Source organism: Chiloscyllium plagiosum, chromosome 11 (genome assembly GCF_004010195.1).
Source record: "Chiloscyllium plagiosum isolate BGI_BamShark_2017 chromosome 11, ASM401019v2, whole genome shotgun sequence".
NCBI classification, from domain to species: Eukaryota; Metazoa; Chordata; class Chondrichthyes; order Orectolobiformes; family Hemiscylliidae; genus Chiloscyllium; species Chiloscyllium plagiosum.
Window position 1 is genome coordinate 20,656,529 of NC_057720.1, and position 15,144 is coordinate 20,671,672.

At 40.9% G+C, this 15,144-nt stretch overlaps 1 protein-coding gene across 2 annotated transcripts in view; it reads left to right on the forward strand.

Moving 5' to 3' along the window:
- LOC122554200 (choline transporter-like protein 3) overlaps positions 1-14,737 on the forward strand; it is an 89,833-nt gene extending 75,096 nt beyond the window's left edge. For both annotated transcript variants that reach the window (XM_043698850.1, XM_043698851.1), the window contains exons 13-16: positions 4,837-4,974; positions 9,390-9,626; positions 11,838-11,936; positions 13,236-14,737. In XM_043698850.1, coding sequence (XP_043554785.1) covers positions 4,837-4,974; positions 9,390-9,626; positions 11,838-11,936; positions 13,236-13,253 — 492 coding nt within the window. In that variant the 3' untranslated portion in view covers positions 13,254-14,737. The remainder of the gene's footprint in view (positions 1-4,836; positions 4,975-9,389; positions 9,627-11,837; positions 11,937-13,235) is intronic.
- The last annotated feature ends 407 nt before the right edge of the window (positions 14,738-15,144 follow it).

Below are 15,144 nucleotides of genomic sequence, written 5' to 3' on the forward strand. Positions count from 1 at the left end.
CAATTCTGAATCCAGATAGCCAAATCTCCCTGTATCCCACACTTCCTGACTTTATGAATGAGCCTACCATGGGGAACCCTATCAAATGTCTTGCTGAAGTCCATATACACCACATCCACTGCTCAACCTTCATCGACCTGTCTTGACACCTTCTCAAAGAACTCAATAAGATTTGTGAGGCATGACCTGCCCCTCACAAAGCCATGCTGACTGCTTTTAATCACACTATGCTTTGTCAAATACATAAATCCTATCCCTCAGAATGCTTTCCACAACTTTGCTGACCACAGACGTGAGACTGACTGGTCTGTAATTGCCAGGGATTTCCCTATTACCATTCTTGAAAAGTGGAACAACATTCGCCTCCTTCCAATCCTCCAGTACGACACCCGTGCAGAGTGAGGAGGCAAATATCCTCGCCAGCGACTTAGCAACCTCCTTTTTCGCTTCCCGGAGCAGCCTAGGATAAATCTGGTCTGGTCCTGGGGACTTATCAATCTTAATGTTTTCCAAAATTTCTAGTACATCATCTTCATCAATCTTGATCGATATCCCAGCTCCTCTATGTTTTCATTTACAACAAGTTCCCTTTCCTTGGTGAAAACCGAAGCAAAAAACTCATTTAGCGCTTCCCCTATCTGCTCAGACTCCACGCACAAGTTCCCTCCGCTATCCCTGATCGGCCCTACCTTCTCCTGATCATTCTCTTATTCCTCACGTATGAGTAAAACGCCTTTGGGTTCTCCCTAATCCTTCTTGCCAACCCTTTTCCGTGTCCCCCTCCTCGCTATCCTCAGTCCATTTCTGAGCTTCTTTCTCGCAAGCATGTAATCCTCTAAAGCTGTGTTAGATCCTTGCTTCCTCCACCTTATGTAAGCTGCCTCCTTCCTTTTGACGAGAAGCTCCTCTGTTCTCGTCATCCAAGGTTCCTTAATCTTATACCTTCTTACCTGTCTCAATGGAACAAATCTGTGCATCACTCGCAACAACTGCACCTTAAATAGTCTCCACATGTCTGCTGTGCCCTTTCTGTGGAACAATTGCTCCCAGTCTGTACTTCCCAACTCCTGTCTGATAGCGTCATAATTTCCTTTTCCCCAATTAAATATCTTCCCTCAGTAGCTGGACCTTTCACTCTCCAAGACTATGCTAAATGCGAGACAGTTGTGATCACTTTCACCAAAGTGCTCTCCCACCGCAAGATCTGACACCTCTCCTGGCTCGTTGCCGAGCACCAAATCCAAAATGGCCTCTCCCCTGTCCGTCTGTCTACATACTAAGTAAGGAAACCCTCCTGAACACATCTGACAAAAATGGCTCCATCCATACCATCTGCACTTAGGAGGTTCCAGTCGATATTGGGAAGGTTGAAATCACCCATAACAACAACCCTGCTACTTTTGCATTTTTCCAGAATCTGCTCGCCAATAAGATCTTCAATTTCTCTACTGCTATTAGGTGGTCTGTAGAAAACCCCCAATACAGTGGCTTGCTGTTCCTAACTTCCACCCACACTGACTCAGCAGACAAACCTTCCTCAACAACCTTTGTTTCTGTAGCTGTGATGCACTCTCTGTTCAGCAATGCTACACCCCCTCTTCTTTTTCCACCCTCCCTGTTATTTTTAAACGTTATAAACCCTGGAACATCAAGCAACCATCCCTGCCCCTGTGAAACCCACATCTCCGCTATGGCCACAACATCATAGCCCCAAGTACTGATCCATGCTCTAAGTTCGTCACTCTTATTCTGGACACTCCTTGCATTAAAACAGACACAGTTTAACTGATCCCTTTGTTTCATCATGTGAGAAACCTTCCTGATAGATTCAATATATCCTGTCACTGTCCGTCTGTAACTGACCCCCTCTGAGACATGTGGCTCCGATTCCCACCCCCCTGCCAAACTAGTTTAAACCCTCCCGAATTGCACGAGCAAATCTCCCAGCCAGGACATTTGTACCCCTCCAGTTCAAGTGCAACTCGTCCTTCATATACAGGTCCCACCTTCCCCAGAAGGTATCCCAATGGTCTAGGTATCTGAAGTCCTCCCTCCTGCACCAGCCTCGCAGCCACGTGTTAAGCTGCATTCGCTTACTGTTCCTCATCTCACTATCTCGTGGCACCGGTAGCAAACCTGAGATCACTACTGTACTCGTCCTGGTCTTCAGCTTCCAACCTAACTCTCTGTAGTCACTTTTCAGATCCTCAATCCCTTTCCTGGCTATATCATTGATGCCAATATGTACCATGATTTCTGGCTGCTCCCCCTCCCCCTTCAGAATCTTGTAAACCCGATCGGCGGCATCCCCCTCAGCCTCCCTAGATGTCCTTCGCTCCTCCCTTGCACCTCTCGGCAAATGGAGGCTCAGATGCCTGAACTAAGGTTTTTAAACCATTAGACTCACTAAATATCACCACTATTAATTGAACTCCAGGATGAACATTTCCCATCAACAGCCACCCTCTGTCTTCTTTCAGCTAGCTAATTTCTGATCCAAACCACTAAATCACCCTCAATCCCTTGCCTCCGTATGTGCAATAGCCTACCATGGGGAACCTTATCAAAAACCTTACTGATATCCACAGGCACTACATCAACTGTTTTACCCTCATCCATCTGTTTGGTCACCATCTCAAAGAACTCAATAAGGTTTGTAAGGCACGACTTACCCTTCACAAAACCATGTTGACTATCCCTAATCAACTTATTCCTCTCAAGGTGATTATAAATCCTATCTCTGATAATCTTTTCCAGCACTTTACCCACAACCGAAATAAGGCTCACTGGACTATAATTACCAGAGTTGTCTCTGCTCTCCTTCTTGAACAAGGGAATTTTTGCCATCCTCCAGTCTTCTGGAACTACTCCTGTAGACAGTGATGACATAAAGAGCAAAGCCAAAGGCTCTGCAATCTCCTCCCTGGCTCCCCAGAGAATCTTAAGATAAATCCCATCCGGCCCCGGGGACTTACCTATTTTCACACTTTGCAGAATTGCTAACATCTCCTCCTTGAAAACGTCAATCCCTTCTGGAGTAGTAGCCTGCAACTCAGGTATTCTCCTCGACAGCATTGTCTTTTTCCAGTGTGAACACTGACAAAAAAAAATTCATTTAGCACTTCCCCTATCTCCTCAGACTCCACGCACAACTTCCCTTACTATCCTTAATTGGCCCTAATCTTTCTCCAGTCATTCTTTTATTCCTGACATACCTGTAGAAAGCTTTAGAGTTTTCCTTGATTCTACCTGTCAACGACTTCTCATGTCCCCTCCTGGCTCTTCTTGGCTCTTTCTTTAGGTCTTTCCTGGCTAACTTGTAACTCTCAAGCGCCCTAACCGAGCCTTCACATCTCATCCCAACATAAGCCTGCTTCTTCCTCTTGAAGTTTCTCATTCCTGGAACTATTCTTTTGGATCACTTCTGCATTCTTTCCAATGCATTCTCAATGTAATGTGGCATGTAGAATTGTAGACAATACACCAGCCTAGGTCTAACAAGTGTCTTATATAAGTTTAACATCACCTCCCTGCTCCTTTACTTTATGCCCCTATTAATATAGCTAAAACACTGTATGCTTTATTCTCTGCTCTTTCCCCCTGTCCTGCCACCTCCAGTGATCTGTATCCATGTTCGCCTCAGTCCCGATGCTCATGTAGCCCAAATAGAATTGTACCCCTATGTTATTTTGGCTTTCTGATTTTCCAGTCAAAGTGACCATGTCACACCTCTCTGCTAGGACCTTCATCTACCACTGTTTGCCCACTCCACCAACTTGACGACAAGCTTCTGGGGTTCCACACTGTCCTCCTCAATTGAAAATTCTTCCAAATTTAGTGTCATCTCCAAACTTTGAAATTGTCCCCAGCACACCATGATCCAGTTCATTAATATAAAACAGAAGAAACCAGACTCCGAGTAGCGACCCCTCGAGGTCCTTTCTCTAACAAACCTTGCTCCAGCCTAAAAAAATCTGTTGACTATTCCTGTCTGATTCCAATCACTCAGAAGATTTTGTATCCACTTTGCGACTGTCATTACATTTAATAGTACCTGTCAGTTACACTTTACATTACCTGTCAGTTTGGCCTTAAAATAAATGTTATGATTGCAATTACAAACACTTGATTAAACACATCAGTTGCAAAAGGCTAGGATTCCAATTTTTTTTTTAAACTATGCCTTAGTATTGGTTTCTATCTGACCCTGTCTTGGGTAAGATTCAATAAGAGACAATTATCAGAAGCCAGTTATAAATTACAATTAATAAAACTTAATAATAGTATTGCAATTAATGTGAGCTAAGTTGCTAACAATTCAGTTTGGGCGTAATGGGGAGAGTCCATTTAACCTTTTCTACTTGACAGTGAATAGATGAAAGTATATTCCTCTGAGCCCAATCTAGGGAACCACCTGCTTGATGGTGCTTCTGAGAGTGAAGTTGCTATAGTCAGCCCAGGATCCCACTGCAGACTGCTATGCAGTGACCCTTTCTGAAAAGTGAACATATCCAGCAAGGAATGCAAGGGTTGATATCTGACACAGTTTGGTTCAATCATATTCACTGTCTTGGTTCTGGCAAGTAAATTGGGCACTTGTGTGGTAAACTGATGTGAACTGAACAGCAAATAAACAAGAGGATGTTAAGGGGGAGCATGGGTGTTGTGTGGGTAAAGCAGTGAGGGTAATTCCAGATTATACATTTTCATGGGAAGGACAAAAGAATTAAAGGGGGTAAAAAAAACTTCAATTTTCACCATGTTGCTTTAAACGTACTGCAAAAACTGGTGCATCACTGTTTAGTATGTAGCCCAGTTGTAACTTTTGTGTTTCAGAATGCGTACATCGCAACTGCAATCAATGGGACAAATTTCTGCACCTCAGCCAAGGAAGCTTTCTTTCTAATTGTAAACAATGCGCTGAATGTGGCAGCGATCAACTGCTTTGGAGACTTTCTTCTGTTTCTTGGCAAAGTAAGTACTTTAATACCACTGAGAGGCTGCCACTTCCATGCTGCAGTCATAGAGATGGACAGCATGGAAACAGACCCTTTGGTGATAAGGAGAGGCTGGATATGCTGGGACATTTTTCTCTGAGTGTAGGAGGTTGTGGGGTGACCTTATAGAGGTCTACAAAATCATGAGTAGCATAGATAGGGTGGATAGCCAACAGCTTTTCCCCATGGTTCAGGAGTCTAAAACGAGAGGGCATGGGTTTAAGGGGAGAGGGGAGAGACGGAAAAGGGTCCACAGGGGTAATTATTTCACACAGACAGGGTGGTGAGTGTCTGGAACAGGCCGCCAGAGGTAGTGGTGCAGGCGAGTACAATTTTTGATATTTAGGAAACATGCCGACCAGGTATTCTAAATTAATCTAGTCCCATTTATCAGCACCCGGCCCATATTCCTCTAAACCTTTTCTATTTATATACCCATCCAGATGCCTTTTAAATGTTGCAATTGTACCAGCCTCCATCACTTCCTCTGGCAACTCATTCCATACACGCACCACCCTCTGTGTGAAAATGTTGCCTCTGAGGTCCCTTTTATATCTTTCCCCTCTCATCCTAAACCTATGCCCTCTAGTTCTGGACTCCCCCACCTCAGAGAAAAGACCTTGTCTATTTATCCTATCCATGCCCCTCAAGATTATATAAACCTCTATAAGGTCACCCCTCAGCCTCTGAAGCTCAGGGAAAATAGCCCCAGCCTATTTAGCCTCTCCCTATAGCTCAAACCCTGCAACCCTGGCAACATCCTTGTAAATCTTTTCTGAACCCTTTCAGGTTTGTAGCGGTGAAGGGATTTGCTAAATATTGATGTTTATTGTGAATCATTCTTTGCTATTCTCACAACTAAGAATATGTTTCCGGTAAAATGGTAAAGTCGTCATAGTCTAGTGTGTCATTAGAGAGAGGTGACTGGTGGTGATTTAACCTAAGGGTGACTATGCCTCAAGCAAGAAGAGAGGTTGAGAAGGACAGTCCTTCATGGTAACCTCAGCTGATGTGAGGATTGAACCCACGCTGTTGGCAAAGTGTAATTCTTACTGGGATCATTGTGACATTCCCTACTACTTCAGAGTTCAAAACATTTAATTATATTGGGCAAATCAATGTCCCATTGAATACTTGATAACTAAACTAATCCAATATCACTTATGTGATACATTTGACTCAGGTTTAATTTATATTAATAACATGAGAAGCTTTGGAATTTTTATATTAAAGGCTGCTTATAAAGCAGGATATTGTTGTGAATCATGGTCCAGTTTGTAATCCAGATGGGACTGTAACCTAGGGTAAATTGCATCTTTTCTTTGGTTGTGTAGCAATTTATAATAACAATAACTGATGGTAAAATTAGTCTGTTGAGTAAAGTAATATAGCTTGATGTTGGTACAGCCACTTTTGGAATATTGCTTGTAGTTCTGGTTACCCTACTATAGAAAGGATATAATTAAATAGAAAGAGTGCAGAAAAGATTTACTACAATGCTACCTGGACTGAAAAGTTTGAGTTGAAAATGTGTTGCTGGAAAAGCGCAGCAGATATTTCCAACGCCCCTCCCCAAGTCCCTCCTCCCTACCTTTTATCTTAGCCTGCTGGACACACTTTCCTCATTCCTGAAGAAGGGTTTATGCCCGAAACGTCGATTCTCCTGTTCCTTGGATGCTGCCTGACCTGCTGCGCTTTTCCAGCAACACATTTTCAGCTCTGATCTCCAGCATCTGCAGTCCTCACTTTCTCCTGAAAAGTTTGAGTGATAAGGAGAGGCTGAATATGCTGGGACTTTTTTCTCTGGAGCATAGGAGGTTGAGGGGTGACCTTGTAGAGGTCTACAAAATCATAGGAAGCACAGATCGAGTGGATAGCCAACAGCTTTTCCCCACAGTACTAGAGTCTAAAACTGGAAGGCATGGGTTTAACGTGAGAGGGGAGAGACACAAAAGGGTCCACAGGGATAATTATTTCACACAGACCAGGGTGGTGAGTGTCTGGACAGGCTGCCAGAGGTAGTGGTGGAGGGGAGTACAATTTTGTCATTTAAGAAACATTTGGACATAGACATGGATGAGATAAGGTTGGTGAGATATGGACCAGGTAAAAAGGAATTCCTGATGAAGGGCTTTTGCCCAAAACGTCGATTTTACTGCTCCTTGGATGCTGCCTGAACTGCTGTGCTCTTCCAGCACCACTAATCCGGGATATGGACCAGTGCAGGCAAATGGGACTGGATTAATTGTAAACACTGTTCGACATGGACAAGTTGGGTCGAAGGGCCTGTTTCCATACTGTAAACTTCTTTGGCTTTAACCTGCTGCATTCTTCTTCAGTAGGATGTTTTGGATCATTTTTAAAGCTAATCAGAGAAAGATTACTTTATAGGCCCCTGGGATTGCAATTTATTTATATCACCAATAACAATCTAGAACCTGAAGGCCAGACTATTACAGCCCTGAGGGAATGTCACATTCTCCGAAGTGTCTGCTTCAAGTGAGGAATTGAAACTGTCTGTAGTATTTCAGGTAAATTTTAGAAATTACTACGACATAATTTAGGGAAGACACATGTTTGCCAGTTATCCTGGCTTTTGTTTTTGCTCTTAATTAAGACTGGTTCCACAATGATCCTGCTCTTAACCAAAACCTTCTTGATTGTGTTTCCTGGATAGTTGACAGAGATATGTCAGTAATGGCGAGCCCTTCCCTTGCTAACTCATGTTAAATGTAGCAATTCAAGTGCTGTCTCAGACTGAGATCAACTAACTCAACAAAAACCAAAGAGGTGTGGGGGTGAATATTGGAAGGTTTGTAGGGTGTCAAATCAGTAACTCTTCATGATCAGAAGTGATTCCACTGGATAAATCCACTTTGCAATTAAACATAGTTAAAAATCACGCAACACCAGGTTATAGTGCAACAGGTTTATTTGGAAGCACTAGCTTTTGGAGTGCTGCTCCTTATTAAGGTTGCTGTGGAACAGGATCTTAAGACACAGAATTTATAGCTTTTGCTATAAATTGTGTCTTATGATCCCATTCCACAACCACCTGATGAAGGAGCAGTGGCACTCCGAAAGTTAGTGATTCCAAATAAACCTGTTGCACTATAACCTAGTTTTTTTTTTTAGATTTAGATTGACTACAGTATGGAAACAGGCCCTTTGGCTCAACACATCCACACCGATCCTCAGAAGAGTAACCCACCTAGACCCTATATTTACCCCTGAGTAAGGCACCTAACACTATGGGTAATTTAGCTTGGCCAATTCACCTGACCTGCACATCTTTGGATTGTGGGAGAAAACCAGAGCACCCAGAGGAAATCCATGCAGACAAGGGGAGAATGTGCAAACGCCACACAGACTGTCGCTCAAGCAGGAATCAAACCCATGTCCCTGGCGCTGTGAGACAGCAGTGCTAACCACTGAGCCACCCTGCTGCCTGGTGTTGTGTGATTTTTAACTTTGTCCACCCAGTCCAACACCGGTTCCTCCACATCGCAATTAAAAATGTGAAGTGATGTTTCCAATGAGTTTAGTTTCCACAGATTTACTGTAAAAGCTCACATGGAAAAATGGCCATTTCAGTGAGGTACAACCAGCTAGCTATGATCCAATAAGGAGAAAATGAATTGGCCAATAAAACCTTTAGATTAGATTATTTACAGTGTGGAAACAGGCCCTTCGGCCCAACGAGTCCACACCGACCCGCCGAAGCGCAACCCACCCAGACTCATTCCCTTACATTTACCCCTTCACCTAACACTACGGGCAATTCACCTAACCTGCACATTTTTGGACTGTGGGAGGAAACCGGAGCAAACCCACGCAGACACGGGGAGAATGTGCAAACAGACAGTTGCCTGAGGCAGGATCTGGATCTGCTTTATTCCTGATGAAGGGCTTTTGCCCGAAATATCGATTTCGCTGCTCCTTGGATGCTGCCTGAACTGCTGTGCTCTTCCAGCACCACTAATCCAGAATCTGGTTTCCAGCATCTGTAGTCATTGTTTTTACCCACCTGAGGCAGGAATTGAACCCTGGTCTCTAGCGCTGCGAGGCAGCAGTGCTAACCACCGTGCAGCCCCTTTCTTTTAAATTAAAAATCATGTCTTAAGATTTGGAGAATCAAAATCGTTAGAGTGCTTGGTATCCAGCATAGCTTCTTCTTCTACCGATCACATAAGCAATCACAACAATCACAATTAAGCCAGCCAGAGCAGCACCAACTATAATAGGGATAAGGACACGGGGAGAATGTGCAAACTCCACACAAACCTTGTTATGCAAAATCATCTTTGGTGAAATAGTCATCTTCAGTGAATAGCAGAACTTTGCATGATGTTTGTCTAAGTAACATATGTCAATATGTTTTGTTCTTTTCAGGTATTTGTAGTGTGTTTCACAGTCTTTGGAGGCCTCATGGCATTTAACTACAATCGTGATCTGAATGTTTGGGTAGTCCCACTTATAATGGTGTCCTTTTTTGCCTATTTGATGGCACACTGCTTCTTGTCTGTGTTTGAAATGGTGGTGGATGTCTTGTTCATGTGTTATGCTGTTGATCTGGCAACAAACGATGGGTCAACTGAAAAGCCTTACTTCATGGACAAGGAGTTAATGGTGAGTATTACAGACAAATTTCCACTTTCTCATTCTGGAATAAGTCAAAGTGGGGTTGGAGATGAAGCAGGGCAAGGGGAGTTATATTGTGTTCTTCTGCAGCATTCAAAACCTAAAGGTGCCAGGTGAATTCTGACTCGAAAGTCCCTAAAACAGCTGGGAAAATCTAATGATCAGGGTAACTCATCAGAGAAAAACCAGCAACATGCACAACCGTCAGAATTTCTGTGGAACTGTTCCTCCAATCACAAGTCCTTTCTCTCCTACACTAGTTGCTGATAGAGGTGGAGAAAGAAGGGGAAGAAAGAGAGGCTTGCAAAAGAGAGAGGACAGTTTTAAATCGATCAACAAAGAAATACTGAGCTAACTAGGAACTGGTGAAACTGTAATTCAGTGAAGTAATTATTTCCTTGCAAAGAAATGTGGAGGCTCCAGTTTTCAGAAGCTACAATATCGGAAAATCATGATGTGGATGCTATTATAACGAACACTCTTGATTGTTAAGTTTAAATGTGAAATTGAGATTGAGATGTAGAAGGATAGTAACTGGCTAAAATTTTACAACTTTGTCCATAAGCTGTTGGAGTGCATTAATTGTGACCTCACTGATTGCTAGAAGAATTGTCTACGGTAATGGGTATTTGTATACTGAAGTGTGTCAGTTATTTCAGTATTCTGTACAGATACTCAGTCCCAGTGCAGTAATACTTTTATGTTAGCCAGTTAAGTAAAACAAAACTATAAACCCTTTTTAGTTCAGATGGCTTGAATTCCTTTTCAAGTCTCATGTTCTAAAATATATTATCCAGTTTTGATGGCCTTAACCCTGTTTTAATTTCTGTCAGCTTGAAGACTTCACCAATGACCTGCTGTTCTGCACAGCTGCAATTATTCTTTTGAACTGAAAACCAGATTATCCTGAACAAGTATTTGTATCACAACTTAAACTCCTAGTGGCTACGATGTATGTCATAAAAGGTCAAGTTCCAGGATATCGATGTAGAAGTTCCTGAGGGCAGTGTTCTAGATCCAACTGCCTTTGGATACTCATCAATGACCTTGCCTCCTTTATATGGTCAGAAGTGGTGATGTTTGCTGTTGATTGTGCAATATTCAGCACCATTCGCTACTCCACAGATGATGAGGCAGTTCATGCTTGGTGTAGCAAGTTCTGGACAATATCCAGGTTTGGGCTGACAAGTAATATAGTCAATGACTAGCACTTGTGGCTATGTCCAATGAGAAGCAAATTTCCAAGTCATCTCCCTAATAGACTTCTTCAGCTGCTGTCTAATGTTTTAAGCCTGAGATCCAGGATCGTGTAGCGTCTCAGCCTTTCCTACTACTTTTTATTCCAACACCCTCTGAGGCGAGTTTAAATTTCTTGCATGTCAACATAAATACAAAAGGTATTGCTACTAATTGATTACATAGCCTAATACGTTCATAAGAATGAAAAAGGAGCCCCAATTACCAAATGGTAGCCCCTACAAAATCTCTCAAAATACCCATAATCTGTGTTCAAATATTAACTTGCTATTCAAAACCATTATGCATTCACAAATCGAATGCAATGTAACATCGTAAATGTTGCACTTTAGAAAGGCATATTGTATGGCAACATTGAGAGCTCACAAACATCCAGTTATAATTTCATGAAATGTTAGTTCACCTCAACTTGAAATTGCTTGGATTTTTAATAAGTGCAAAAGCTAATTTTCCTGTAGCTGTCTGGATTCCTTCCAGATGAGCATATTAAGAATGATCAGACCAGCTGTATGTGTAAACACTGACTTACTACTTCAATAACTCAAAGAAACAAACAAAGTTACTGTGCTATGAACTGTAACTAATGACCGGCACTTAGCTCATGCTCATGAATTTGAGGAATGAGAGACTTTCTGGGGCAAGGCATCCTATCAGCAACTTTGCTGAAGTTGCTTTTTATTAAATGATTGATTTATGCCCTGCAGGATAGTCCTCAGGACCTTGAAATATTTGTGTTGGTTTTCTGCAAGGAAAAGAGATGTCAGGGGTGAAGGCCCATTTAATAATTGAGCAGCTGCATTGAGTGTGTTTGTGTATGTGTCTGGTCATCATGCTGCTACAACAATTACATGTTTATTTTGTCATGTTATAAGCATGAAATAATCTATATGTATTAATTGTTCTAAGAACTCCATTTTTTCTAATTCTTTTACTGCTTTCTAGGAATTTATAGGCAAAAGCAATCAAAAGTATAAGAGGATTGATCGAAATAACAAAGACAACCTGGAAAATAATCAAAATGCAACACAACTACTGCCAATGGTTAGTGTAGCAAATTGTTCCAGAGTATGTTAAACTGCTGTACTGACATTTCACTTCCAAATCCTCTCACATGATGTATGTTGTATATTCCATGTATTTAAAATATTATAGAAGAGGTGGATAAAAATTTTATCTGTCACTAAACAGCAGTTACATTCCTGCGTTTGTGCTTTAAGTTATGGATATCCATGCTTTACATGTTATAGACTAAGTTTGCACAAGAGAACTGAAGTATTTAAATTGACAGTTTGAAGGTAGGGGCTCATCCTGTCCATTCTACAAAGAGCTGATGGGTTTTCATTTGTGCTGTTAGCAATGGGCTTCCAATACGGAACTCAACAACTTGCATTTTTGTAGCAACTTTTCTATAGGAGATGGTTAGGCTATTCAGCTACTTTAAATGGAGAGATCAAAGAGGAGTAGTAAATGACAATCACAAGAAATGAAATTGGGGACTTCAACCAAGGCTGTTCTGCTGGTGTAGGAGAATTAGAATTGTTCGGAAGGGATTTAGATGGGAAATTATGGGTAGCAATGGCACACAAAACCCTAAGAGAATGGAACATTAGACCTGGAGCACAAGGTGGAAAGATAGCGGATGGGCTTCTTGAGAATAGTAGCTGTAAAACATCAACATTAGGGAAAACAAAGGATCCAGAGTTGGTTTTTAGGGAAGAAGATTCTAACAGGAGTGTGAAGTTCATATGCAAGAAACTACAGACTTTTTTTTTAAGAAGTCAGGATTAGGAATAAAAGGGAAGGTGGAGTGACTGGAAAAATATATAAGCCCCTCATACTTTATGTTGCAGGTGAGGATGGAGATATTTCGTTAAGATTCTGCAATTGTGCTTGATCTCCAGGGTAACGCTCAGTAGTGAGTTGTATGCTGTTATTTGAGATGGGCAAACCACATTTGACTGAACAATCAAGCTAATCAAATTCCAGGTGCACTCTAGTCTGCAGCCCTCAGATATGTATGTGAGCAAAGTTCAATGTGGATGGGTATGTTTAACCATCAATGTACAGAATTGGGGACATTGCTTAACAGCTCAAAAGCATTAAACAATTTATACAGCAAAAATTGAATGTAGTCCAGCCAGGAATTTCTGGTTACCTGCCCAGTAGAATCAATAGGAGAAAGGCATAGCCGATGGAGTAGTTTGCAAATGAAAAGTCACGCTAACTTAGGAAATCCCGCCCTTGCCATGTTAAAATATTCATTTAGCATAAATATTTTATTGTGTAGTTCCAAACATCACACCTACAGATTAAAACTACAGTTTTTTTTTCTATTTACAGGGCACAAATACAGCTTGATGTGTCTTCATTAAATTGGGAATCAACATCTTCATTTGCTGCAAGCTAAATGGAGAACTCCTATCAATTGTCTGGTCAACACAGATGTATTTTGATACATTTTGAGCAACAATTTTTTTTAGAATGTTTTGTTGTTGAATCTGTCATCAGATGCTATAACATCCATATTCCTTTCACAAACTGAACTGTAAGCTATGCAGGGGCTAATATAAAACAGAATTCCTTATGTTCCCAGATAACTCCCGATGATATTAGCTCTAGGTTGGTTCCAAATGTTTCTCCAACATCCATTTGCTGTCTTGTTAAACGATCGGGGAGAGTTTCAATGCTAACATCTATCTTCAGGGAAAATGAATATACTGAATGAAAATGTTCTCTTTGAAGAATATTTTTAAAATGTGTTGTTAATTGAGCTAACATATCTATGGATTGATTTCAAATATAGGGTAAGAATGGCCTTGTGATATTATCACTACGCTATACTATTAGAGACCGAGGTAATGTTCTTGGAACTCGAGTTCAAATCCAACTATTGACAATAATAATCTGGAAATAAGTTTCATGATGATCATGAAAAACCCATCTGGTTCACTAATGTCCTTTAGGGAAAGAAATCTGCCATCCTTACCTGGACTGGTCCACATGTGACTCCAGACCCACAGAAATTGACTCCTATCTGTCCTTTGGGAAATTAGGAATAGGCAATAAATTCTGGACCAGCTAGTGATACCCACATGCCATGAATGAATATAAAAAAGAACATGGATTATCCTATTAAATACATAAATGCTTTCATTACTCACTATTTCAAAAAAAATCCAAGAAATAAGACTTCTGACTTCAATGTTTAAAAAAGTTGTTTTGAAAGTTGTAAGATTAACATTGAAGTCTTTGTATCTGTAATATAATATTGTAATAAAATATTAACATTACTTTCTGATCCCTTCTAACCCTATGAACATCACCACTCTCCCACACCTCCTGGTCAGGTGAATGCTCAAGTCTTGAATCCCTGTTTGAGCTGTAGCAGCGCGCTTTTTTTTTGTCCTGTGTGAAGGGAGGAAATACATACAAAGGGTGGTAGAGGTTTAGAACTCTTTTCCACAAATGGCTGTTGATGCTAAATCAGTGGTTAATTTTAAATCTGAGATATATTTTTGTTAAGTAAGAGGTATTATGCGAAATGGGCCAAAGGTAGGTATACTGTTGGACTACAGATCAGCCACAATCTGTGAATAGCAAAACAGACTCAAGGGGCTGAATAGCCTAATCCTGTTCTTACATTTCCTATGAGATTAACATGAAGAACTTGTAACAGCCTTGACCTGCTGTGCAAAATGGTACGTCTGTACTGTGAATTGTGTGTAATTCAAACTTAAAGACACTAATGTTAAATTGACATCAAACCTATGTGCTTACTAGTCCTAAACAAGAAAGTAATACATTTGGTGAGATGTAGACATTAAAGATTTTTCCACTTATAAAACTGCCTTAGGTACTAATACTTAATGAATGAGTCACTTCTATTTGTTTGTCTACATTACAAATAATTTCACTCAATTGAGCAGAAGCGCTTTCCTAGATTGAGTAACCCAATGTTAGCCATTTTGTATGAATAATTTGAAGATTTTACATTTCATAAACGAAACAATGGATAAGCCTTTCGTTTCAAAGACGTTACAATTCATGCACTATAAGAGTTCATTTAAGAGATGCAAGTGAGTAATGTATTTTTTTTAGAACCAATTCATACTAATTGAATGAAGCCCTTTTTATCATTGAACAGAACAATTTGTTAAAACACTTTGTACTACAGCAAATCTATTTGCAAAATTAAATTTGGGTCATATTAAAAGTTACCATCATTGCACTGGATGATGAATTGTAAGTT